Here is a 27,007-nt window from a genome sequence, read left to right as displayed (position 1 = left end):
TATGACTCAGAGAAGTATTAAGCGCACGAAGAGAATTAGAAAGGAAATATGAGGTGGATGACACTGAATAGATTATACACTGAAGACTTATATACTTGCACTCTTGCTTTACTGAATCATAACAATAAGAAAATAAAATATTTAAATTATTAATTTAATAAAAATCCATCGTATCCTAGCAAAAACCATGAGTGTAGTTAATATGTCTGATGAAGAAATAAAATATTTTTTCATGAATTCAGAAGATTTCTGCAGTTCTGCAGGTAATAAAAATGATATAACTCTTTAGATTTACCTTGTGGAAAAACTGTAGCATTAATTCTTCAGAGGAAATTTATTGAACATATTAAGAATGTTTTCAAGTTAATATGAAAAGTAAATTTATAACATTAGTGCTTAAAAGAAATTTGAAGAAGTGATTCTAGTTCTTAAAGATTAGATTCACTGTTAATCCTCCATGTATTCTTCTCCTACTAATTATGATACATAAAAGAGAAGGGAGAAACAGTCCTAAATAAACCCACTTTGGGGGTAAAAGGGAACGGTAAGCAGCTGAAACTGTGCAAAAACATAAAGATAACAAGTTAGAAAATACTGTAGAGAATATTTAAGCAAATTGTATATATTTTTATATACATTTCCTAAATATGATAGTGTCAGAGACAGGTGTGAATATGAAACACATAAAACTGAACTAAATTAAGTCAAAAAGTGATACTGGCTACTGCAATAACTTGTTTATTAAATTTTAAAAACAAAAATAGGCATTCCTCAAATATAATGTACTGAGGTTGCTGGTGATGATGACAGTGACAACATTCACAAAAGCTGGAATACACAATCTGAGAACATTCTAAAAAGAAAACTGACTTTTTAGTTTGCATGATGGTTGAATCACATATCCCAGGACCTAGCACACAGTAAGAATGACGTATTAGAATCACAATACACTAAGTAGTATGATGACAAGAAGAGCTGGAGGCTGATTTAAACTCCACATAGTGTGAAATTTTCAAATCACCAGCATTAGAAAGGGATTGTGGGGACAGAGCCCCAGAGAGTAGTATACAGGCTCTCGGCCTCACGTGGGGGGGTGCTGGCTCGGGTGGTGGATGGCCGTAGGCTGTGGCTGATTGGCCGTCGGCTGTGACCAGTTAGCCGATTGGCCGCTGGTATAACTGCTGCGGCTACGGAGGAGAGCCGAGGACTGCCGAGGACTGCCGAGGATTGCCGAGGAGTCGGGGAGAGCCGAGGAGAGTGGAGGAGAGTCGTCGGTCGGTTGGCGGAAAGGCTGACGGCAGGTCATGCGCCCGGTGGGCCCAGCCTCCAGTGAGACCATAGTGGTATGACTCCCCTGCCTGTGGCTCCATGGGTGTTCCTTTTCGGCCTCACCATAACCTGCGTTCTTGTGTGGAGAGCGGGAGCAGAGACCCCGCGCAGCGAGCAGGGTCTCCCGCACAACAAGGGGTCTCTAGTCCCTCTCCCCGCATAAGAATGCAGGACATGGTGAGGCCAAAAAGGAACACCCACAGAGCAATAGACAGGGGAGTCATACCACAATAGTCTCGCTGGCGGCTGGGTTGGAGACACAGGAGGCAGGAGCCACAATATCCGCAACCTGCCGTCCTCTTCTCTGCCAACCAACCTCACGTGCTAACTGCAATCCGCTCGTGCTAGCTCAGCCACCATCTTCTTGCTAGCCCCCATTTGCTGCTAGCGTACCCATGGCAGTTATATTAGTGGCCAATGGCTCACTGGTTACAGCTGATGGCCAGCTAGCCACAGCTGATGGCCATCCAATCACAGTTGATGGCCATTTACTACCTGACCCAGCACCTTTCTATGTGAGGCCGAGAGCCTGGAAACTGCTCTCTGGGGCTCTGTCCCCACACATGCTTTTTCCTGGTCTCCTTCATAGCACCAGTGCATTCTTCAGATTCTCAGTTAAAAAATACTCTCTCGGACATTCCCCCATCTAAATTATCCCCCATAGAATCTTGAAAATATCACCCTATTTAGTACCATCAGAGCACTAGTCTAACTCTAGTTAACTTTTTATTTGCCCCATGTTTGTTGTCTCACTACCGTAACATATAACATTTATGAGAGCAAGAGACTTCTTGATGTCATTCACTTGTACCCCTAGCACCTAGCATCTCACTTAGAATTGTATTTGCTTGCCATATTTATAATATTTGTTGAACAAATACATGAAGTTGAATCCATGTTCCCTGATCCTGAAACATGCTTTTGTCTAGGATGAAAACTAGAAGCAATTTGGAAAATGGACAGACAGTGCCTCCATCAGAAATCGAGGTTTTCCATCTCATTCCAAATCTATGAATCCTTGCTATGTCTCCTCAGATTTTTTTTTAAAGAAACAGGGAAACAAAATCTGTAAGTTTCTTTCTAGGTCTAAAAATTTTAATTCTGAAATCTATGAACGTTAACTTAAAGCAAAGGTTTATTATTATTGTTATTTTCTTATGCCCAGTAACTACAAGAGCATCTAAATGGTGGAATGCTAGTATAAACAAGCATTTACCAAAAGAGTCTCTTGGTATCCAAACCCCTTGGCTCCCTAGAATTTGCATTTATATTTTAATTTAGGGCAATACACTCATAGCGTAGAGCTACAGACATCAAACAATTTGTAGATGAAAATAAATTAAAATATTAATCAACCCTTTTCTTCTCAATTTCATGTGTTTATTCTTTCAATTACATTACATCCCGGAAGTGATCATCGCGGCCACCTTTTTGATAAAACCTTAAATGAAATGAACACACCAAATGTCAGTAGTCTCCAAAAGAATCCACTGGAGGGTTGAAAGAAAACAGAAGTTCTCACAAATGAAATAAGAAAATATACTAATTTGATTGACATTATTAATAATTGATTGACATTATTAGTATTTCCCCTCCTCCCTCCTTACTCAGTGTGTGTGAGCTGGTCTAAGCACCTATTACTCTCCAGGTACCACAGGAGGAAGTGGAAACCCCACACAGTGACAAGGTGGGACCTGCCTTCTCACTTCTACAGTCACTTTAAATGTACAATTCTACATTTTATGTGTAATTTACATATTATCTTGTCTCGTTTAATCTATTTCATATGGGCAGGTAGCTTTAATTTTTTTCTGTAAATGAATAATGATCAAAGATGAAATTCCAGCAATGTGAGATGTACTGAACAAGAAAATGACAGAGATGACGCTTCTATTCCCAGCATCAGCTCTTTTTCAACCTCCTTACAAGATAAATAGTGACTTAATTAGTTCAATTAGCGAAGTTTGTGAAAAAAAAAGAATAAACATATATATATATATCAAAAAGATTATTATAAATACAATTTATATTTACTATTGATAATAATGTCATTTGTTCATATGACCTGTTGACATATTTCCAATGGTAATATAACGTCATCATAATTAACAAAGGTGTTTAATAACTAACATCCAGAAAAAGCATTTTTTCTTGTGGTGATTTTTAATGTCCTATGTTACTTAAATCAATGTCATGTAAAATTTCACTAAGCAAAGATTTAGAAGTCTCTTTTGAGGTTTCCCAACATATTAGTTCAGTAGTACATAGAATTTTTAGTAAATATTCTTATATGAGGAAGTGCATTTTTTTTTACGAAGTGCATTTTTTTTTAACTCACATGCATGTGCAAGCAAAAAAAAAAAATGTTGAAGATACCATTCCAAACAATCCAGTCCCATCTTTGTTTACCCTATGTATACATAAGGTGTGTTTGTAATGACCATGTAATGCCATCAAATTTTCCAAACTTAGAAAATATGCAATAAGTTTTAAATAAATACACAATGTACTACTGCTGGAAAGAAAGAATTAGATGAGGAATCTAAAAGGGAAATATGCACTACTCCAAACAACTGATAATCGGTATTTAAATTACCATTGCAAAAGGAGCATGTGCCCAAGTGCCCAATGCATTATAAAAAAATCTAAATAGACTCAAAACATTTAAAAGAAGCCCCGAAAACATAAAGCAGGATTCCTAGAAGAAACTGAATCTAATCTAATCGACTTTTTTTTTTTTAATTAGTTTTACAGTTTTATTTTTTCCCAATGTCTCCTAATGTGGCTGTTTCAAACAGGGGTCCATGCATTCATTTTAACATACCTACTGGTTGGCGATCAGATTAGTGGAGATTTACGACTCAAAGCTTAACAATCTTTTAAATCATAGATATTTTATTTTATGCAAATAAAATATCTACTGCAAATCACTGCCAACAATGAAACTGGTTGGATAAAATAGAAGCCAAATACATCAAAACTAAATGTGGACAGAGTAATGGGTAGGAATAATCAATTACAATTTTAAATCAAAGTTGTCTCCAAAATTGTTAACCAGAAGCCTTGACTTATAATGTCTCCATCACAGAGGCCTCTCCCATCCCCCACAGTGCCCATAGCACAGCACAGTGACCCACGGCCCCTGCTGTGGTCACGCTGACTGCACTGCACTCAGTTCCCTGCACTGTCTAATACCAAGTGTGTGACACTGGACAAGTCACTTAAGCTCACTAAGTTTTACTTGTCTTCTCTGAAAAATCATTAAAATAACCATACATGCTACAAAATATTAGTGTGAGCTTTGAACAATACATTGCATATAAAGAATTCACCACCTATTTTCCAATCAAGACGGCAATGTATGTAACCGCTGTGCTTGCCTCCGCACAGGATCACAGCAAAATTACATCTAAACTACAGAACCACCATCATTGAGAATCACCTGATGTCTAGATGAACTAAGGACACACAGAAGGAGCCACCTTGAGACTGGCAGGAAGGGCAGAGACAGGGACCATGCAGGCCCAACAGCTAACCTACCATATGGTGTTTAAAAATTGGGAGGGATATTTTGGCTGCAGAGGCCCCCTGAGGAGCAAGGGGTCCCAACTCCACACTCGGTTCTAGTGCCAGGAAGAGAAGTCCCCACAACTTCTGGTTGTAAAAACCAGTGGGGATTGTGGCTGAGTGAGACAGAGGTTGGCTGGAGTCCCAGGTGTTTTAAAACAATTAAAACAATTATTAAATACTAATAAATAAAAAATAATACTGCCTAATAAAGAATAATTATATATTCGTAACTATTATTATAACATAATCCAAATATATATCATCCAAAATAGTTATATCATTTATTTTAGATGCACACATAAAACAGGCAACTCATATTAAAGCGGTTATTACACAGAAGCAATTAATATTCCATCTCCAAGCCATCATCTACTTGAGGATGCAACATCAGTCATTAGCAGAGCCTGAAATAAAGGCTGGCTACATACTATAAGACAGGGAAGGAAGGACGGAAGGAAGAGCGGGAGGGAGGGAGGGAGGGAGGGAGGGAGGGAGGGAGGGAGGGAGGAAGGAAGGAAGGAAGGAAGGAAGGAAGGAAGGAAGGAAGGAAGGAAGGAAGGAAGGAAGGAAGGAAGGAAAAAAAAAATTAATCCTAGACTTTGATACTTTCTTTAATAATTAAAATAGATTTCATCACTGTTTGATGCATATCTCTTCTAGAATCAGGTTTATTTACTTATGTAAAATAATGTAAAATCATGTAAGAAAATATTTAGTTAGGACGTTATGTTGGCATTAACTTTAATGTACACAAGACTCTGCTAAGAAAATAAATACCAACATAAATATTCAAGGGACTTCAACAGACTAGACAAAAGTCCCAGACAAGTCAAATTTTTAACATGATCAATAAAATAAAATGTAGCAAATAAATCAACTCAATTTATCGACATGGGAATTTTGGGTTGAACTTACTCCATTTGGCTTTTAATCAGAAACATAGATCACGGAATTAGATTAATAAGGGTTTGTAATGATCTGGGTTCTTTTTGCTTGCTTTAGACATTAAGAAAATAGTGCAGCTTGCTTCACAACTCAAGCCTTCTGGGGAATCTGCTTCACTAATCTGAAGGGAATTTAAGGACTTATTGGGACAGATGTTTCTAAAAAACTAAGCCAAGAACCTAAATAAATTTCAAACTAAGGAAAACTTAAATGTAGAATTTCATAAATAATTGTTGTATTAGTAGCTTTTTTTCATTTTATTTTGACATTTAATTTTTCTTGCAAATATGGATATATAAAACAGATAATGATATCAAGACATATTTCAGCATTATGTTCACATTGTTTTCTAAATGTGTTTTGAAGATTCTATTCTGTTTATTTTGTTGTGCACTGTCGAGTTTTTTCAGACAAATGCTAGAATTATATTCACAACAATAAAATGAAAAATAGCTCAAACTACTACCCTTTCATCATTGTTAACACATGCACACGTACAAATGTGCTCCATTTAGAGCTAAAAATCACTTCAAATCAATCTTAGAGTTATTGAAATAATATTAATAATTATTATTTTTAAAAATATATATGCAACATTTCTGGATTACCGACTATAAGACAGGAAATGTTCTAAACACTTTGTATGTGTTAACTAATTTAATTTCCCCAGTAACTATATGAGGGGGGTACTACTCTTACCTATATTTTTCAGGCCAAAAATGGGAAACACATGCTGTGACTTTGCCAATATCATCCACCTAGTAAATGGCAGAGCTGGGATTCAAATTCAGGCAGAGACACACCAGAATACAATCTTTTAAGTATCACACTGTGCGACCTCTTCTATATAACAATGTATTACAGTGATTATATAACAGTGATTATACATGTATGCCTTGTCACTATTTAGGAAAATAATAGAGTTGCATATCAATGTATTTAGGAGTGAAATGTCATATCTTAATTTATCTAAAATATTTAAGCAAATAACAGATGAAGCAATTATGGAAACTTATTTTACTCTTCTCTCTACTATATATTGAAAATATGTTTCCTTATAAAAAGCAAAAAGATGTTTAAAAATTACATTAAAACATTACACACTTTTTAATGTTGCGGCCTCTTTGGAAATAAAATTCAACAACTATTATTTATTTTAATTATATGTAGAGTCAGACAGAATTTAATATGATGGAGTGATATAATAATAAGAGGAAGGAGCAGATGAGAGTTGAGTAAACAATGCCCTCTGTCACTCCCCTCTTCTGCAGCCTGCATCTTTACACGAACAAAAGGAAACAGATGTGTATATTAAAATTTAATTCAAATATACTCCATAGTCAAAGCCAGCTTTTCCATTCCTCTCTTAATTCTGTTTCCACCCAATCTTGAAACTAAACCAGTATTTTCATTTCCACCAGTCTTGCAAGGGGTTTCCTGTAGATTTTGTAAATAGATCACCACTTTAAAAAGTAAACAGGTCTCCACAAATGCTATGTAAGCAGTATGGGTACTGAAACACAAAAACCTACCCAAATTAACAAGCATCACCGCAACAATGATTTTAAACCATTAAAGAGAGAAAGTGAATATGATCCTTACCTCAAGTTGCTAAACATTTAATAAACAATATTATCCCTGTCCACAAATATTATAACGTAAGGTATTATACTATTACAGCCAGAAATGTGTAGTAAGTTGTTTAGGACACCCAGAGGAAGGAAATGCTATTTGCTACGTAGGAAAACCAAACTTCCTGAGGAGATGGTGTTTGGATTGGTTTTTGAATACTTAGTAGTTGGATGGAAAAATTGTAGGCTATCACCATCAGGTAATTAGAAGAGAGATTATGTCAACGTTAACAAGCACAGTGGACACAGGGTAATCATCTTATATTCCTAGTAAGGCTATGTGCCTTCCACCCTTCCCTGAGAACTGGGGCTCACCAAATAAAAACCCAGTTACACTTACATTTTTTTTAAGTTTCAAGGGGAAAACTTGTTTAAAAGACACCGGTCATAATTTTTTTCATATTACGCAATCCTAAGGGACATTAATTCTACCTTATTTCAGCCACTGCTTTAGCTAAATCTGTCTCTCACAAAGTATTTATTTTTATACCTGCCAGGTGAATATAAATAGCATTGATCTAAACAGAGTAGCATAGATAGAAAATGCCCCTAAGGAATTGTTTTATAACAAAGTCCTTGAAAAATATACAGCCTGATAGCTCTCCACAAACTAATTCAGATGCAGCTAATAGAAAGGTTACATTTCAGAGGAAAAATTAATCATTTTTAAATACTTTTTGACCTTTAACTCAGGTCATATGTCATCATTAAAATGAACAAAATCAATAGATTACACTTAAATATATCATTTTTCATATCCAAAGCTTAACTTGGTGATAGACCAGCATAATATGGATGGGAGAATAATAGAAATCAGGAGATTCCAGATTTAATCCTGAATCCAACATGTGCTAAATTTATGGCCTTTTTTGTATAATTTACTTCTATTATGAAAGCTATTCTGTCTTCATCTCCAGCTGCTTGTATTCTACACTCCCCACCTCTACCCTCACCTTTCCTTAAATATTGGTGTTCTGAAGATTTTATCCTATACTATGACGAGGAATTATTTTTACTTTATATTGTGTAAATGTATGAAGTAGGCCAAGTGTAAGACAATAGGGAGTGGTGGAACTATGGCAAGCTGGAGAATGTATCCCATCCAATGTGATACACTGAATCAAACTCATTTGTTTTTAACATTGTATCAGCATACTGAAATTTATCTGTAGTTGAATCTGGCCTTGCTATACATGTAGCTTCACACTTGCTGGGGAAATTTCAGCCACTTGTTTTCAAAGTCCACTCCTAAGCTAAACATAAAACTATTTTAGGCCAAACAGAATAGTCAGCTGCCTACCACAAATCTCTTCTTGGATATTCTTGAGCAAGGTTTTGGTACAAATGTTCTTGACTTTTAAAAATATTTGCCTGAAAGAAACTCTGTAGGGCTTCCCAATCTACAATTACTTATAGATTTCTTTGAAGACATGTTTTCTTTCATGAAAACTTTGATTATTATCTGTAATTCATATACTTTGACTTGATCTTTGGTAACACATGACTTATGGTTTACATCTCTGTATTTTGTCCTCCATATGTGTTACTTTCTGTCTTTTTTTTTTTTTCTTACCTTTTTGAAATTCTGGGAGTATTTCCTACTCCCTCTTTGTATCATCGATGAATAATTTGCATTATCAAAGTCTTTCTTTCTTCCAATGGCAATTTAGTTTTAGTGGTTTTGGTTTTGATTTTATTTCAGTCAGTTTGTCACTAATCTCTGGCTTTTTCTTTACAGACACAAAGCATACATTTAAGGTTGTTTTTCTCTTTCCTGAAGTACATGAAGTGACACTATTTCAGAGGAAGAAGTCTCTCTGTGTCTTTGATACCACAGTATTTCTATTGTACTGAATGGATTCCTTCACTGACTAGTTTCTATTTTATTAGGTGTTGTTTTTTTTTAACTTTTTATTTATTTTAAGTGTGTTTTTCCAGGACCCATCAGCTCCAAGTCAAGTAGTTGTTTCAATCTAGTTGTGGAGGGCGCAGCTCACAGTGGCCCATGTGGGGATAGAACCAGCAACCTTGTTAAAAGCACTGTACTTTAACCAGCTGAACTAACTGGCTGACCTATTTTATTAATTTTAAATGAAAAAAGACCTATCTAGTCTTTCTTTAGAGTTAGGATTATTTAGTCCCAGGGTTGGGAAATAGTCAGATGGTAAAGATTCCTTTCCAAGCATTTTTTTTTTTTTTTTTTTTTGCTATTGTCAAATTTGCAAATAAGGAGCAGAGAATGGTAATGATATGGTTTCTGGTCAACAGTAGGGATTTGACAGAGGCAAGTGTTTTCTTTAGGGCGTGTATGTCAATGCCAGTCTTCCCGATTACAGAGACTCACACGGGTCTGGCTTGAGATTGGGGGGAGGGGGCACAAAAGGGCCTCTTTAAAAATGAGACAAAGTATGGAGAACAGAAATGGAGGGTGTATAATTATGACTTTGATATTTTATACTATTTCATATTTGTGTAAAATGAAACTTCTATTTTAACTTAGATTCATTGACTTATTGGGAAAAAAAAATCTTTTTGAGTGATTACAGTGTGCTAGTTTCCATAAAAGCTATGTCAGGTGCTGTGAGTACAAAAGAACTGCCCTCCATGAACTCTAGAGAAGGGGCCCAAGGAAATAATTTGTAGAGATCGGTTGTGCCTCCAAGAAGAATACACTGCCATTTCATTACAAAAGTCATGTTGGCTTAGAAAACAGAGAAACAGTAAAGTTTCTTCAGGGTCTTAAGTGCCAAACCAAGGTAATAATAACTGATTTGAAAATCTTGACAATGGAATAGGAACTATGAATATAATGTTTGGGGATGTTTATATATTAATAATGTATATTATTAAACTATACAAAAATTTAGACACATAAGAGACCATTTCAATAGCTCTTAAATAAATATCTAAAGATCATGTGTAAATGTATATGATAGTTATGGAGATAGAAAGAAAACACTGATGTAAGGGGGTTGCGAAACAGAGAAAATGACAACTATTCCACTAGGAACAGTCATAGATAAACAAATCACCTGCTAATGCAGAACTGGGGGAAGAGTTAAAAATAATAACCATAGACTTGGGATTTACAATATTTTTGTCTTCTTCAAGAGGCATAATATTTAAAATAGAAACTTTCTTGAGATCTCAGATATTTATATCACCATTCAAACATATGAGGACAAATTTATTGACAGTGTTGATTCAATATTTAGTTCTTTGTTCATTAGCTATTAGATGAGATGATAAAGGCACATTATATAATCTCCATTCATCAGTTTTTAATCATGGATTTGACATTGTGGAATTTGAGAAAATATACAACTAAACTGTTATACAGAAAAGTTACAACAAAGAACAGTGATGGTAAGCCAATTCCCATCAGAATAACAACATGCATTGTGATTTGTGAACATTTGATATATAAAACATGAAACACTACATGTATAAAGTTGAGAGTATAGCAGCCAATTAAATTCAACTATATTGCAAAGCACTGGGTAAGGGTGAGTATATTTAATCATCTGTAGAAGTCCAACTTCATCAGATAAGTAGCAATCTCCAAAAAATGTGTAACCACTGAAAACCCCAAAGTAGAATATCAAAGTGCCACATATAGTTATGTCTTAACTTTCTTTCACTGTAAAAGAGTAAATATTTCTATTGCAGAAAATAATTTGATTGTAATGATCAAAACACATGCCTTAAGGAAAGACTGAAAAAAATACTCAATACAGCACATAATTTTATAATCATTTTAAAAGATAACTTTTTTCTGTTACAAGTTGAAGAATTTGACTATCTTTAAATGATAGAAATCACTCAGATATGTGGGTACAGTTGGGGCATTAACTTTCATATGTCAAGAAGAGCAATATGAAGGTATTTGCAGAAACAATTTCCCAATTAGTATTCTCGCTATTCTCTCTTTAGTAAAGAACCTTGTATTTTTATTTGAGTACATGCCTATCGGGGTGAAGAGGAAGAGAAAATTATATTCTACATCCTATTGCAACCAGACAAGATGAGTCACTATGCTGTGGACCATGGGAGCAGACAGAAGTAATTTCCAGAACACGCCCTTACAAGCATATGGCAAGCCCTCCATTGCCATTTGAAACATCCTTCCTGTTATTTAGCATGCAACAATCATTGTGGATATTGGAGCACCCATCTTGGACCACAACATGGAACAACTATATTGAGGAGAGCAGAAAACATGAGAGAACAACCCTGGGGCCTAGATGATTCACAGCTACCATCTTAGACCTTGTCCGCAGAATGACACACGAGAGGAATAAACTTGTGTCCTGTTTTTACGACTTTTACTTTAGGTCTCTCTGAAACAGTCAAACCAATATACAAATCATAAAACATGGCTCATGTTTATTCAATGTCTAAAGGCTTACAAGAGCAATAGTATTACATTATCTTTGACTTTCCCCAATACAACATTTTAACGAAGTATAAAACAAATTATCTTACAGGTTTTTTATTTGTTTTGTTTTTTACAAATTCTCAAAAAATTTACATGAAATAGTCTGATTCTAGAAAAGTTGACTACTTAGCAGGATTCCAAAAATATGCAGAACTGGAATGAAATTCATGGATCACCTAGTCAACCGTAGCTTGTCTTAGATGAGAGAAAAACAGTTTGAATTTAAATAAGTTGTAATGCCCTATCCGCAACTACAATTTTAGGGCTTAAGGTGGGGCATGAATCTAAGTCTCTAATTCCTAGTCAAATGCCCTTTCCAGTACACAATACTCTTTCTCAATTATTCTGACACTGTTAATATTTACATATGAAAAATGGAAATAATTTATCTAAATGACCATCATTTTTAAGTTTTAAATTTAAAAGTTACTATTTTGCTCTTTATAGGATTTTTATTTAATTTGCTAGAGCTTAACTCAGGGCCACCTAACAAAGAGAATGCATCCTCTTTACAGGCATAATTATAACCCACAGTAACACTGCAGACTTTTTTGGATGGGAGAAGGCCAAAAACAGGGCAAGTTCAAGTTCACTTATATTAATTCATTTCTGTACTATAGAGTTTTATTTGAGTGTATGAATAAATGTCTGTGTAGGCAAATCATGTAACCATAATATTGAATATAACTCAAGTGTTACAAGTACATAACCCGTGTGTACTTTTCCACTTATAATGGACATACTTGTATAAGCTAACTTTGCACTATAATGATTGAGAGTGAGGTGGTACTCACTAAAAAGTCATATTTACATTAGAGTATAATTGTAAAAATCTTAAAAAATACTGGCTATTTCTATGCAAAATAAATAACCTTCTAATTAATAAGCAAACCTGACGTAAATAAAACTGCTTTACTTGACATTAAACATATAATTTATTTAGTTTAGAGAAAATACATATATATATGCAAAATTGGTATCATCATCTTTAGGCAACACTCAATTAGACGTTTAGACCATAGCATGTTAATCCATCCACCTTATTTATTATAAAATCATTGTTATATTTCTACAAACAAAATGGTTAATAAAAATTTCAACTGGTTACCACCAAGAAGGTTGATGAAGATTTGGCATATATTTTTAAATCACCATATAATTTTCAAATACCAAATACTAATCTAGTTGAACTAAAGAACGTCTTTCTAAAAATAATATTAATTCTGAAACCAATCAATAAACTTAAAATATCTAGCGTTAGCTGTTAATAAACCTTCTACATCATTAAAATGGTATGTATACTTATCATTTAAGAGAATAGTTAGCACTAGCAAAACACTTTTGTCGAGAAAAAAAATACTTTTTAACACAATCCTAGTTCTTCAATAAACCATGGTATTCAGTAATAGTAGTAGTGATAGTAGTACTAATAGTAGTAGTGGTAGTCGTAGTTTTGGTCGTGGTCGTGGTGATGGTGGTGGTGGTGGTGGTATTTGGGAAGGTATTTGGTGGCATTTCAAGCAAACTATATTTATTTATTTATTTATTTTCTGAAAACCAGCTCGATTTGTTTTTATGTACTTTTCTCACTTTTCCTGTATATAGGTGGAAGAAAATTCAACATAACAATATAGGAATGTATATTTTTTGATTCAGACAAAAATGTATAACCAACAATAATTATAGCATATTGGTTTGACATGTTCATGGATATATCCCAAGCTTTTAGAAGAATACTTAAAATATAGGAGGCCCTCAAAAAATGTTTGGATAAATAAATAAGTGTGTGTAAATAGTTTTGTTTCCTGATTAAAAAAAAAAAAAATCAAACAGGAGAATTTAAAATAAGTTACGTGTAAATTTTATTTTATAATTTTGCAAACATTTTCCACAATAACTAAGCAATAAAAAATGTCTCCCTAATTTGTCCAGATGTGGTGATAGTAGAAGTAATTTATTCATGCTAAAATAATCCACGTTCTGAAGCCATTTGAATATGTACATGAGAGGCAGTCATTTTAAAAGGCACAGTAAGCACCTACTATGCTTCAGAGATTGAACAGGCAGGGCCGGTGGTTGCACAGCTTCTAGGACATCATTCATATAGTAGTAGAAATGAGTGGTTCCCCCTGGTGTCTGTGGTTTAGGCCAGAGCAGACACGCCTAGTGACCCTGGTGGTAGAAGCCAGGATACAGAGATGGATGGGATCCCAGCACTGACAGAGTGCTGAAGTCAGCACATGGGCTGAGGTCTGGACACAATACAAAGGGAGTTCAGATCCAGGGAAACACAGGGCATTTCTACTTAGGAAGATGCCAGTAATAAGTGGTGAACACACAATGTGATATACAGATGATGTATTACAGAACTGTACAACTTAAACCTATGTAACTTTGCTAACAACTGTCACCCCAATAAACTTTAATTAAAACCAAGTTGTTAAAAATTACAGAAACACTAAAATTCATCATCGTCTTGTTGTGTCTAGCTAGTATTCTTCTTATGCTATGAAACATTTTCTGGAATACTAACCCTACTAGGTCAGCTTGTTCTGTAAAAGCGATCATCGTAGGATAATGAACTTGGAATTTATGTCAAACATTTAATACTCACATCCAGATCATCTTTCGCATTGTAGTAGACAACTTCATTGCTCTATAAAAAGAGAAAAGAAGAATGCTTTATCGATTTAAGGAAAAACATAAACATATACTGGATGAAACATGAGTACATTTTATTCATATTTTAAATAATAAACTCTTCATAACATTTCATTTCTTTCACAATATATTCCACAAAGATCCACAAAGATTAGCCAACATTTTGCAAGAACATATTAAAACACTATATTAGTAATATTTGAAAAGCACAACTTGCATTGAGGAAAAAGATCTCAGTATAAATCTGAGAACAATTTGTCAAGAAGAAAATTTAAAAATTCATAAAGCTAATAAATTATATACACACACACACACACCTCTAAAACATGAAATGATAAACAAGATATTCAAGAAAAATCTAAGATAAATGGCTTGTTAATATTTTCTGAAACGACGACTTGTATCGGTGTTGAAAACTATTCTTGAAGAAAGCTGTATCTGTACAAATATTGGCAGAAATTTCTTCACGAGATTTAGACAAGGAATCAAGAATAACTAAACATAAATAGCAAAAAAAAATCAAATAATCTAACACAGGAATATTCTCATGTTTTATTAAAGTGGTGAATGAGTATTGGCTCTTCCAGAATAAATGTACAAGGACATTTTTGCTAGCCATCAATGTTGCTGAAATATGTCATAAATACACATTATGGACATAAATTGTGCTATAGAGGGAAAATGGAATGGAAAGATTGAATAAAATGATTTTCAAGGAATTTAAAATTCATTTTCTTTGTGTTTTTGAGGATAGATCTATGCAACGTAAAAATATTCCACTTATACTGATTGCTTTTTCCTTTCTTCTCCTGAAGTGATTGAAAATATAGTTCAACTTCTGTATGTCTTCAATAGTAACATGAACACTACATAAAAAATGTGTTTTCTGTGCCTCTCAATTATTTACAAATATGGATACTCTAAAATTGTATTAAAAGAAAACACAATACACCAAAAAAGTAAGTAAATAAAGGAAATTACTTAGGAAAAATAGACTTGATTAATTCTTCTTAAAGTATATCCCACCCCCAAAAAAATCACTATTCTTCAAGATGTAATAATCATGGGCCAAACATAGGTCATGACTTCAGAATAAACCATAAAGTTAAAATTGTCTATTTTCGGCAGGACTTCCCAGAGCCTCAGTGTATGAATGTGTATTATAAATCTCCACAAGGAATATATTTCTTGTTTTGTTTCCCAGATTTATGTGCCACAGAACCTGCCTCCTTTTTTGATTTGAGAAACATACTATGAGACTGAAGATCTATAAAACATAGGTCTCTCTGAAGACCAAAGAACCAAACCAGAAACTGTATAGATAAATATAAGAACATATGATTCATAACACTGAATGAAACCCATGAGCTTGAATTTATTTCATATAGTCAATAAAAGTTTTAAAATTACAATTTAATGATTTTTAAAAGAACGAAGTAGCTAGAGAATTGTAACACGCATATAAGTTCTAATTCCTGAAACATTTCTTATAGTATTACTTTTGCAACAAAGTTAAAATACAAAATCAAAACTTGTCATATACCCAAAGCAAGATAGTCTTTTGAATCCACTTGAGACCCAAATTTAATTACTAGTTTATTGATCCCTCATGCAACCCTGTAATTTATACTTAACAGACAATTTTCAATTTAGAACGTGGATTCCACCAACAGTTAAAACACTGAATAACTTTCTATCTTCATTTTAGACTTCATTTCTGCTAAGTGCTTGCTTATACGTATTTATAGAATTGAAACATGTTGAAAACAAGATGAAACTACATTAAATTTCCAGCGGTTCAGCATCATCATTTTTAACATTCATTAACTACCTGTACGTACATACTGCTGTGCCAAAGGAGACACAAAATAAGGTAAACATATCTACCCCTATACTTTAAGTAAAGTAATGGATACAGATCCATTATATAAAACCACTCAAGTATTTAGGATGACACTTGGTGCATAGTGCTTGAGCTAATGGGCTTAACTGATTAGTCAACTTTTTTCCTATGTGTCAAATATGGTCACATACAGCAAATTAAGATTATTTATTAAAGCTAAGATTAAGAGCAACACATACAATGCTAGAAGAGGGTAAAGTATGATAAAGAAATGCTAGTTGTAACTCAAACTAAGTATTTTGATTCTATTAAGATAAACTGTGCTGAAAATTTAAATTAAAATGTAGAAATTCTAAGTTTATTTAAGAATTTCAAAATGTTTTCCCTTTATTATTGTACTATATTTTATACAAAACCCTATTATTTACCTCTTATTTTAGAATCTCTATATTGCTTCTAAAACTGTATTGAAAATGTATATTGCAGAGTTTCTTTAAATTTTGTACATAGGCACCTGACTTTCTGGACTTTGAAATACATATAATTCCAAAAATAGCGTTTTTATTTTAAGTAAACTGAAAAAAAATACATTAGTCATAAAATAATGCTGCATGCCAAACATCCATACTCCTTGTAACTGGATATTTTATATTTCTACTTTTAAAAAGCTCTTTTTATTTATATGCAATGTTCATTTCTTACATGATCAAAATATAAATGCAAAGGAAAACCAAAGTGTGACTTTTTGTAGAAAACCAACAAAACTATGAAGCATTTAATCAAATTCTTGTGCTTAGACAGGACCTCATATTTTAATAAGAAAATAGACCTTTAATAAGAAAATAGACCAGTAATGTACAACTGATTACATCCATCGCCCTCCAGCAAAATTTCTTCCCCAGTAAATGTGATGTTGCTTTTGGCTTAGGAACATCTTTTAATCTCACTTTTATAATTACTCTTTCTTTTCTCAAATCTCAAAATTTGCATTGGTAGCATGTACATTTGATTATTCCCTAATTTTACCTAACAGAAAAGCTCAATTGATCAATTTTAGTAAGAATAAATCTACGTAAGTCATCAGGATTTGAGGAAACTGTAATTGTGCATTTAATCTGTCAACCCAGTCCATGTACATGGCAGTGTGACACTAAAATAAATGACAAACATTTGTGGGGTATTGAATTTATATAAAAATATTTTTCCAGTCTCAATTCATCATATTTTCTTAAGCAAAATTGCAGTGATTTGCTTTGCTGTGACTTTTAGTTAGTTTCAGAATTATTGGCTCCAAAATAATTTTCAATGTAAGCTTGAGAAAAACCTTAATTTGGTGAAATCGTAATTCTCTTTTTTTTTTTTTTTTTTTTGAGATTTTTTTTTTTTTTTTTTTAAATAGTTTCAGGTGCACAAGACAAAGCAAAACTTAGACGTTTATCATTTATATCCCTCACACTGTGTGAACCCCCCTCCCCCATCCACTATCCCTCTGTACGTTCCCAAAACCTCTCACCTTCCCCTTATCCCCACCCCCCCGCCCCTCTAGCAACCCTCTGTTTTTCCTCCATGTTTCCAAAACTGAAAAGGGAACGTAATTCTCTTTTTTATCATATTCATTCATAGCTATCTACAGTGCTTTATAAAAATATACATTAGCTCTGCTATATAAGAATATACATTAAGACGTGTGTAGCTTTGTTAAACTAAATCAATCTAAAATCAAACAACTCAATTCACTGAATCACCAAAATATATCCAGAACCAATCTTAATGGGATTGGGATAAAACAAGTTTCCAGAATAAAGAACAATTCACACTGAATCAGCTCAACTTCTATGTTCTGATGTTTCTATAGGGATGAATTTTGGTTAAAATAAATTCTGTGCTAAAAGAAAATTAGGAGATAGATTGTATAAAGACAGTTAAATGGTCTGAAGTGGGTAGAAGTGAAGAAGTGAAAGTACCAGCTGAACCTTCTCCCTTTTCCCTGCAGAGATTTTGGGGTCTTATGACCAACAGAGGGAGACAGACCCCACTCGTTCTACAACAGTTTGGGTGACTTCAGTCTGTGCTAAGTGTTGGAGAAACAAAGATGAAGACTATCTACACCCTGACCATAGGAAGCAAGTTCTCACCTCCCAATTCACATGTGGCAAGAACTTGAGGCAGCTAAGACAACAGATCCGATCAGCTCAACATGAAGAATTTCTCTTATTATCCTTGAACGGCATGAGCACACGAACAAAAGCTGTTCCAGGTTGCAAAATAGGTGAAAAGTGAGAAATTCTGATAATTGTGAAATTCTCCCTTTTTTGATTAGTTCAAGCATGTGTGTTTGCAAATGTGTATGTGTGTTTCTTAATCATTTACCTATTCTATTACTCAAAATTCCCTCAGTGTCTCCTCCAGAAAGTATATAGTTATACCAGTATCTTTTAATACTTTGAAACTATAGTGCAAACTAATTAACACAGGTACATATTATAGAATGGAGTTATCTTGTTTATCATTCTCCTGGCTAAATGTTTTTTTTTGCAAATTATCAAACAACATCTTGGAAAGTCTTTTGCACTCAAATACAGAGGTTTTCGGTGGATTTCAGTGCATTATGTGCCATATGCTAGGATAAAGCCAGTAACAGCCTCAAACTAGATTCACAGATTAGTTAAACCTTTAGAGAGCTATCTGTCATAATTTAAGCACCGCCAGATGACAAGAACAAATTGTTTCATTTCTGATTTTAACCAAGTAGTTTAGTTATTTATTATCTCCTTCAAACAAATTTACTCAAATAGTGCATGCTAACATAATACTGCTGCTTACTGAAATTCAAAACATCCCCTAGCAAGTTCAGAGATAAATTACTTTAGTTTCTCAGCGCGTACTGGGAGTCAAAAATTAAATCAGGGTAAAATAGACCATTCCATCTTAAAAATGTATACCGTGAGTGACAGTCCCTTGAATGCCACTTTCCTATAAAAGTTGGCCTCTGATAAATAGTTGATGTTAAAAATTTGAAGCACAAGTACAGAACTTCCTCATGGAAATAAGATGTTGCCAGGGAAAAGATTTAAATATTGGAACTGAAAATTAGGATTTTATAGCCAACATCGGAAATATATGATACATCAAAATTCAAATAGAGATTAACTTCCCGTCCAACTTATTAATTCTCTTTTCTTGGCTGTACCCTTGGCTCTCCATGATGATCTACAGCCTGACAAATTTCAGGCAACTGTATTGTCTGCTGAAGATTTGTTTTGAATTTCATACTTATTGTCATTTTTATCAATATTTAGTACCAAATATGAAGTCAATCAGATGAACATTAAGGACGCTGTTCATTATAAATGAGTTGTGTGGATGATTCCTGCCAAGAAAGGTCCCTGTTGTCTGGCTCAAGTCATGTATAACTCAAATTGTGAGATGAATATATCTTTGTAGAAATTTAACCTGGTAACCATACATACCAGTGATAATGACTGCCCAAGTCAACTGTGGTACCTGGGATGAGACAACCAGCACTACGTGAGTAAAAGTACTTCAGAATGTGTGCGTGCGGTTGTGTGTGTGTGTGTGTGTGTGTGTGTGTGTGCGTGTGGTTGTATGTGTATGTGCATGTGTGTGGTTGTATGTGTGTGTGGTTGTATCTGGGTGTGTGTGCACGTGTGTGGTGTGTGTGTGTGTGTGTGGTTGTATGTGTATGTGCGTGTGTGTGGTTGTGTGTTTGTGGTTGTGTGTGGTTGTGTGTGCATGCGGGGGGGAGGGGGTGGAAAATGTGAATATGAGCAAATGTTTCCAAAGAAAGCTAAAAGTAGCTGAAGTAGTAAATTAATGACGGTGGTCCTTGGAAAACTGTATTTGTATGTCATTATATTTGTGTGAGGTTGGAATGTATGAGCCAACTGTTTATGAAGATAAAAAGACAAAGTAAAGATGGGCACAAGACCCTCAGGAGATCAATGTTACTAGACTGTTGGACTAAAGACATGTGATAACCCACATTCATATTATGTGACAAGAGATAATAAATAAGAAAACTGATAAGAAGTATTTAGCACAGTGCCTGGCATATACTGTTGTTTCTCTGAAAATAAAACCTAACCGGAAAATAAGCCCTAGCGTGATTTTTCAGGATGACATCTCCTGAACATAAGCCCTAATGTGTCTTTTGGAGCAAAAGTCAATATAAGACCTGGTCTTATTTTCGGGGAAACATAGTAATATATATGTTATCAGCTATTATTTCATATATTGAAAAAGAAAAAACAGGAATGTCCATAGAATTTATCAATTAGCTTTATCTAGTACTTACATATGAATTGAAGTAAATTATTATAATTTTATTTTCTTAGATCAATTAGTATGCTGTGAGTCTATTTGGTTCATTTAAAGTCATTTCTTCAGAGTCTATGTAGCAGAGTGGAAAAGAAATGGAATTACTAGTTGCTGTCATTAATTTTAATCAGATAAATTAGATGAGGTAATTTATAAGAAAGTTTAATGAAAATGGTAATGAAATGATGGTTCTATATGCATCCTGTCCATTAATAGTGCTGCTGTGCTCCAAACTTCTCTGAGATTCTAAGCATATCTTTCCTGTCCCACCTCTTCTTACCCATCAGTCCTCTTTCACTCCTGCCTAGAAAAACCCCAACCTTGTATTAAACCAAAAGTTTGCTATCCATCCCAACACCCAAACTGTGGAATCTTAATAGAGAAAATTACACAAGTAACCCTCCCACAGAGTAAATCAGCAGTTCTCACATTTTAAAAACTATAGTAAATGTGGATTTGCTTTGTTGGGTAAATTTTCTTCTGTTCAGAAATCTACTGTCATTGGAAAACTCTTCAACTCATGTTATTCTATTTGGCTGGCAAATCATACCATCCCACTTCTCTGACCACAGAAATTAACAGGTGCCTAAGTCTACCCAATACTAGTATCTCATTTCCCTATTCCTTTTCCAGAAATGTTCAATTTTCCTGGAGTAGTTATGGTAGTGAGAGCTGAGCGGCTTAAATCCTGAATCCTGACGTGCCCGAGGCTACCTGCATTTGCTGATTTCTTATTTTTTCTTAAGCTATTTAGAATGTGGTTTCTAACTCTATTATTTTTCATCTTAATCTATTATTTTTCTTAAGCTATTTAGAATGTGGTTTCTAACTCTTACAACTGACAGTACTAATCTAAATACCGCAGTCTCTACAACGTTTCTCTCATTTCCTGTTATTAACATTCAATAGTACTTTCTTGAACTTTCCTTCTGTTGGTAGTATTATGAGAACGCACGTATTCTAGAATTCATTCTCCTGTCTTCTCGATATTTCATACATCCTTCAAGTTTCCATTGCTTCATCATCCCTTCCCCTCACCCTGTGTCCATCTTTTCTTTAATCACATTCAGGTGGTTTGCAAAAAAAGATTTATGGAATAAAAATCTAGCTGTGTTCTGGCATGAAACTTCTTTATTTTGGTCCAAAATTTAAAATTCTAGCAGATTAAAAAAAAAAAAACTAAATCAAAGAAGCCACAAGATCAAAATTTTCTTAGTTCATATGTAAAGAAAAAACATTTTAATATTTTTCTAATACTTCTTTAATGAACTAAAGGTCAAAAATCCCTTAGTGCCAACTTAATATTTTGTGAATAGTATACTATTGGCAAGTAAATATGTTTTAAAAGATGATTTCCATTAATTTCTTTATATCAATTCCTCACTAGACTTCAGAAATTAGTTGCATAATAAAAAATGCAATAACTGTATAAATTTTGATTATATGATTGAATATCACAGTTTCTATTAAATAAAATGAAAGTAAAATACTATTGCTAAGATATTCAATTATCTATGGATTATAATGGGAAAATGCACACAATCTATTTCTTCTCGGAACTCCCAGAATTCATTCATAAGAATGCATGTATGTTGAGCTTTATACACATGCCAAGCTCTGTGCTAGAAATTTAAATACATGTATTTTTTTGAGAACTTGATTGTTAAAAATAAAGTGGATAAGATATTATCAATCTCAGTTTTGCATATTTGAAGGCTAAGACTTTAATAGTTAAGCTGAGTCTAACACAGGTCTTCTCTCTATTCAAGTACTTGTTTGTCCCATGTAGATACTGCTGTTATGAATGCAGGAATGATCTACTTCTTGGAGACTGTAAATTCCTTATATATTCTACATAGTTCACCTAAGAATAAAGGGGATGTCTAATAATCATTGAGACATATTTATTCATTTTGTCTGTTTTAAATTTTAATTTAATACTAAATTATTTAGCATACTGGGAGAACAAAACCAGAAAATAATTCTGGCCTTTTTTAAGCTTACTTCTGTTACTGTTAGCAGACACCATTTTATATTCATTCATCAGGTAACTGCCAATTATATACTTGTAATAGTACAAGTTGTTGTTTTGTGGGTTTTTTGCTTTGTTTTTTTCAAGTTGTCATTATGGTAAATTGAAATATTACTTAAAAACTGGCCCAGCACATTAACCAACCAATAGTCAAAGTCTAAGAGAAGTGGTCAGAGGAAATGATGACAGACCCCGGTGTCTTTACTATGTTTAATTACCTAACTGCAAAAATTCTCAAGTACTGCAGACCCACGCTATATACTATAGGCCTGTAGAGACTATTGGAAATACCATCACATTAGGTTGGTGCAAAAGTAATTGAGGTTTTTGCAATTATTTTTAACCTTTTAAAAAGCAATTACTTTTGCACCGATGAAATAAAACTGTGCAATATGCACTAAAGGAAATGTTCATTACTTCTACATAAAATAAATAAATTTGAAAAGAGAGAAAAAATTAAGTTATTTTCATTTGAGTAGAGACAACATTCTATGATGAGTATATTCAAGGCTAGCACAGAGTCTATGTTGTATGAACTGCTATTGAATGGACAGATAAATGAATAAATAAATATCGTAGGCCTACAGGGAACTAGTGCAAATTCTGGACTAAAAATAACAAAACACACTCTATGCATCAGAGTAGACAAAAAAGTAGATAGCTTTTAAAAAGCTTCAAATAACTTAAAATGTAGACCACTTTCACACTTATGAGAAATCAAGGAGGAATTCCAAGTGAAGTGTGATTTCAGAGTTCCTTGGTGCTTGAACTTCAAAGAAGATCAATTCCTATTAATCATTAACAACTATACTAATTTATTTCTTCATCTGATAAACTTTAATAAGATTCTGCCTATAAGATTTTTTTTGAGTGCTCCAAATAATATTGATAAATATATTATTTAAACTATAAGGGGGAAGCAAAAGTAGAATATGAGAAGATAAATATGTTATTATCTTTAGCCATCAAATCTCCCAGGAAATGGAGTCTAGAAATGAACATCTATAATGTTCTTGGGAACTTGCTTTAATCTCCTTTTAATGTGTAACCCAATGAAATTTTGGGTATAATCATTTAAAACATTAAAATTTAATCCCCCAAAATATTTCACTTTCTTTGCTTCTTCCTATTGACTTAGACAATCCACAGATTTTTTTGACTTGTGGTCAAAGTTAACAGCTTATTATTAGCATTATTAACAGGTAATGCTAATACAATGTCTTAGCATTAGAATCTTGTTAATTCATCCAAGGTAATGTTAGCATTGCCTTTCCAAATTAATCATTATCAACTTCAACAAATTATCAGATTAAAACAAAATATAAAGAGGTACACTATGTTCAATGAATGACTAAGTGTAAACTAATCTGGCCAAAATCAGCTTCAAAGAACATTAAGTCGGTCATCACTACACCAATTTAATTCACCTTTCAGTGGATTTAAGGGGCTAAGTAGGATGGAAAAGAAGGAAAAGACATTTATTATGTATCCATTATGGAATAGGCATTTACATATACTATGTCATTTAAAAATTACAGAATTCCTTGGATATGCAATAGCTATTAATTTTTTTGAAAATAATAAATTGATAAAAAAATTATTAAGCTTGTATCACAGCATTACATTGCTTATTGGATTACCTACACCTTTCTCCCCTCCATCACAACTCCGTACCACTGAGACAATGGGTTTCAGCACTCTACATAAAAATAGATACCAGCTAATACAAATACATCATTGTTTAGTCGGTATATTGTATTTGGTTTAAGTCCCTATCAGGCAATAGTCTTAAATGTCAGTCTTTTAAAGTAGAAAGATATTTATAAATTTCAAAAATAGATATATTTATATAGATAAACAAAGCTAGAAATCTAAACAATGAGCCCAATACAGGTAGAAAGCACTCAGGATGCAGAATAAGGAACATTCCTTCTCATTAGGAAAAGGACTGGTGAGAATTTCCTGAGTTGGGTTGGAAGAGCAAAAGAAAAGCTAAAGGGCAAAGCTAAGAATAAAATATATGTGTAAGACCTGGCTCCCCTTAAAGACAGAAAAAACAATGGAAGAGAAAAAAATGTGTTTGGAAGAAATACTACAGAAGAGTAGAATGTGTCACACTTCCTGTTGGGACTCTGGAATAAGGCCTTTCCACACTTCATGTGCATCCAGGAAGCTTTCCTAGTTGTACAAATCTTTCCCAGCTTTCCTACATCAAGTCAAAGTTAGGTACCTCTTACAGCACCTTCTGACATTTTCTTCCTCTCTAAATCAGGGAGAAACAGTAGCTACCTCATTGATTTGCTGTATGGAACGATGAATGAAAGCCCGATCCAGAGATCCACTACACCCCTCTCCGCATCCTTACCACACCACACTACGTTCACCCGTCTGAGTCCTGTGTGGGGAGACAAGGTCTCAATCATCTTTGTGCTCAATGCCTGGCGGGAGGCCCATCAAAAGTTGGGTGTCAATTACCACTAAACAAGGCTGCCTCCTGCACAAAGTTGTTGAACACGCGATTAAGTATCTTTAGCCTCTACAGACAAGGTCTTTAAAAACAGGTTTCTAGCACTGCTTTAGCTTGGGTTCCCCAGAAGCAGTCACCTTGATTAGGATTTAAGCACAGATAATGTATTTGCAAGATGATCCCAGGAAATACCAATAGGATAGTGGAGAAGTGAAATATGGAGGTGAAGGGATTCAAATAAGGTGTGTTAAAGAGTGTGGTGTGCTGGGAAACTGGAATGTCACTTCAAACTATACATCTAAAAAGTGAGAAGAGAAGTATTTACCCATCGCCGTTGTCACTGGTTGACAGGGCTCACTTCTGCATATTCCTGCCACCAGAGGGAGCCCTCAAGTACAGCTGTGCAGGTACTTGGTGTAGGAAGCCATAGACTGTGAGTATGTGCTGAGATGTGAGCAGGGAACCAACATCTACTACAGGTACATAGTGAGTGTTGTAGAAATATTTACTGAGCACATGGCCAAATCAACAAAAGACTTGAAGTACTGACAAGTTAGCACTGAGATTTTCTTAGGCTTTGCTTCCTCACCTGTCAAACGATGAGCGAGTTGACAAATTCGGTCTCTAGAAATCTTTGCACCTATATAGTTTTATGTTTCCACCGAGTAATTGCTTTGCTTTAGATCACACAAGAAGACCTAGTAGCTGTGTTCATCTTTTTTTTTTTCAGTGAGTCTGATTATTTTTCTTCTCTTCTCATGTGAATACCCAATAGAACTTAAAGCGACATCTCTCAATTCTGAAAAGCAAAGGGAAAGCTTTCTCTCTCTTTTTTAATTGAAATCTCTGACATATTTCTATAGAAACATGTAAAAATGTAAGAACTTCTACATCATTAATTTTCTTTATGCTTTGAAAGGTCAAGTCAAAGTGTATTCATTTATCCCTGAAAAATAATAACTGTGTTTCTGAGGACGGATTTGTTGAGACAGAAACACCCTCATACTAGCTTACATCAGCCCCTTTATTCTTACGAAATACAATCAGGCAATCTCTCCAATGTGGCATAAATTAACCACTTTAGATCAACTTCTGCTGCCTTTCTTTAATATAATGAACTGCCTTTCATTTGTATTTAACTAACGTAGAAATCACAGTGTTTTTGTTTTTGTTTTTTCTGGGGGGCAGATTCCAGTTAAAATTTGTTCTATAAAAACTTATCTCTATAAAAATAATTTTGCTAACAATACAAAGAAATGAAGACTACTTCAGAAGAAAATAAATAGAATAATTTCTGACATTTTAGAAGTATGCCATTCTATGTGGATAATATAGTTTTGGAAACAAACAGTAATTCCAAGTAGCCTGCACTTCATTCGCCTAGTTTTAAGAATTATATTGAATTGTTATATTTCAAAGAGCTTTTTAATTTTAAAAAGTTCATAGATTTAGATGTAACTGGTCTCTAATTAAAACATGCATAATTGTTAAAGTGTTAATGTATGAAAGCCACAATCCAAAGGACTTCCAACATAGTCCTAGTTAATTTGCATCTTGTATTTTATCTCTTGTCCAAATTTCTTAAAAGGAGGGACAAGGAAAGGGAACTCTGTGGACCATGCTTCATCACTCAGGCGTACTTTCATAAAGCATTTGTTTTAATTTTCATAATGTGTATTTTTTCTTAGAAAAATATAATCTTTTTCTTGAGAGAATTAAATAAAACCTGTATGTTTTTCAAAATAGTACAAAG

The 27,007-nt window shown here is 33.9% G+C and overlaps 1 protein-coding gene across 7 annotated transcripts in view; it reads right to left on the bottom strand.

Moving 5' to 3' along the window:
* Positions 1 to 27,007, bottom strand: part of CACNA2D1 (calcium voltage-gated channel auxiliary subunit alpha2delta 1) — a 462,827-nt gene that overhangs the window by 169,116 nt on the left and 266,704 nt on the right. For all 7 annotated transcript variants that reach the window (XM_019746896.3, XM_019746894.3, XM_019746897.3 and 4 more), the window contains exon 5: positions 14,528 to 14,569. In XM_019746896.3, the coding sequence (XP_019602455.1) occupies positions 14,528 to 14,569 (42 nt within the window). The remainder of the gene's footprint in view (positions 1 to 14,527; positions 14,570 to 27,007) is intronic.

The sequence above is a fragment of the Rhinolophus sinicus genome, chromosome 4, assembly GCF_057876585.1.
Source record: "Rhinolophus sinicus isolate RSI-liver-muscle chromosome 4, RSI-T2T, whole genome shotgun sequence".
Taxonomy (NCBI): Eukaryota; Metazoa; Chordata; class Mammalia; order Chiroptera; family Rhinolophidae; genus Rhinolophus; species Rhinolophus sinicus.
The sequence above is the reverse complement of the archived record's forward strand: the minus strand, read 5'-3'. Positions and strand labels throughout refer to the sequence as shown.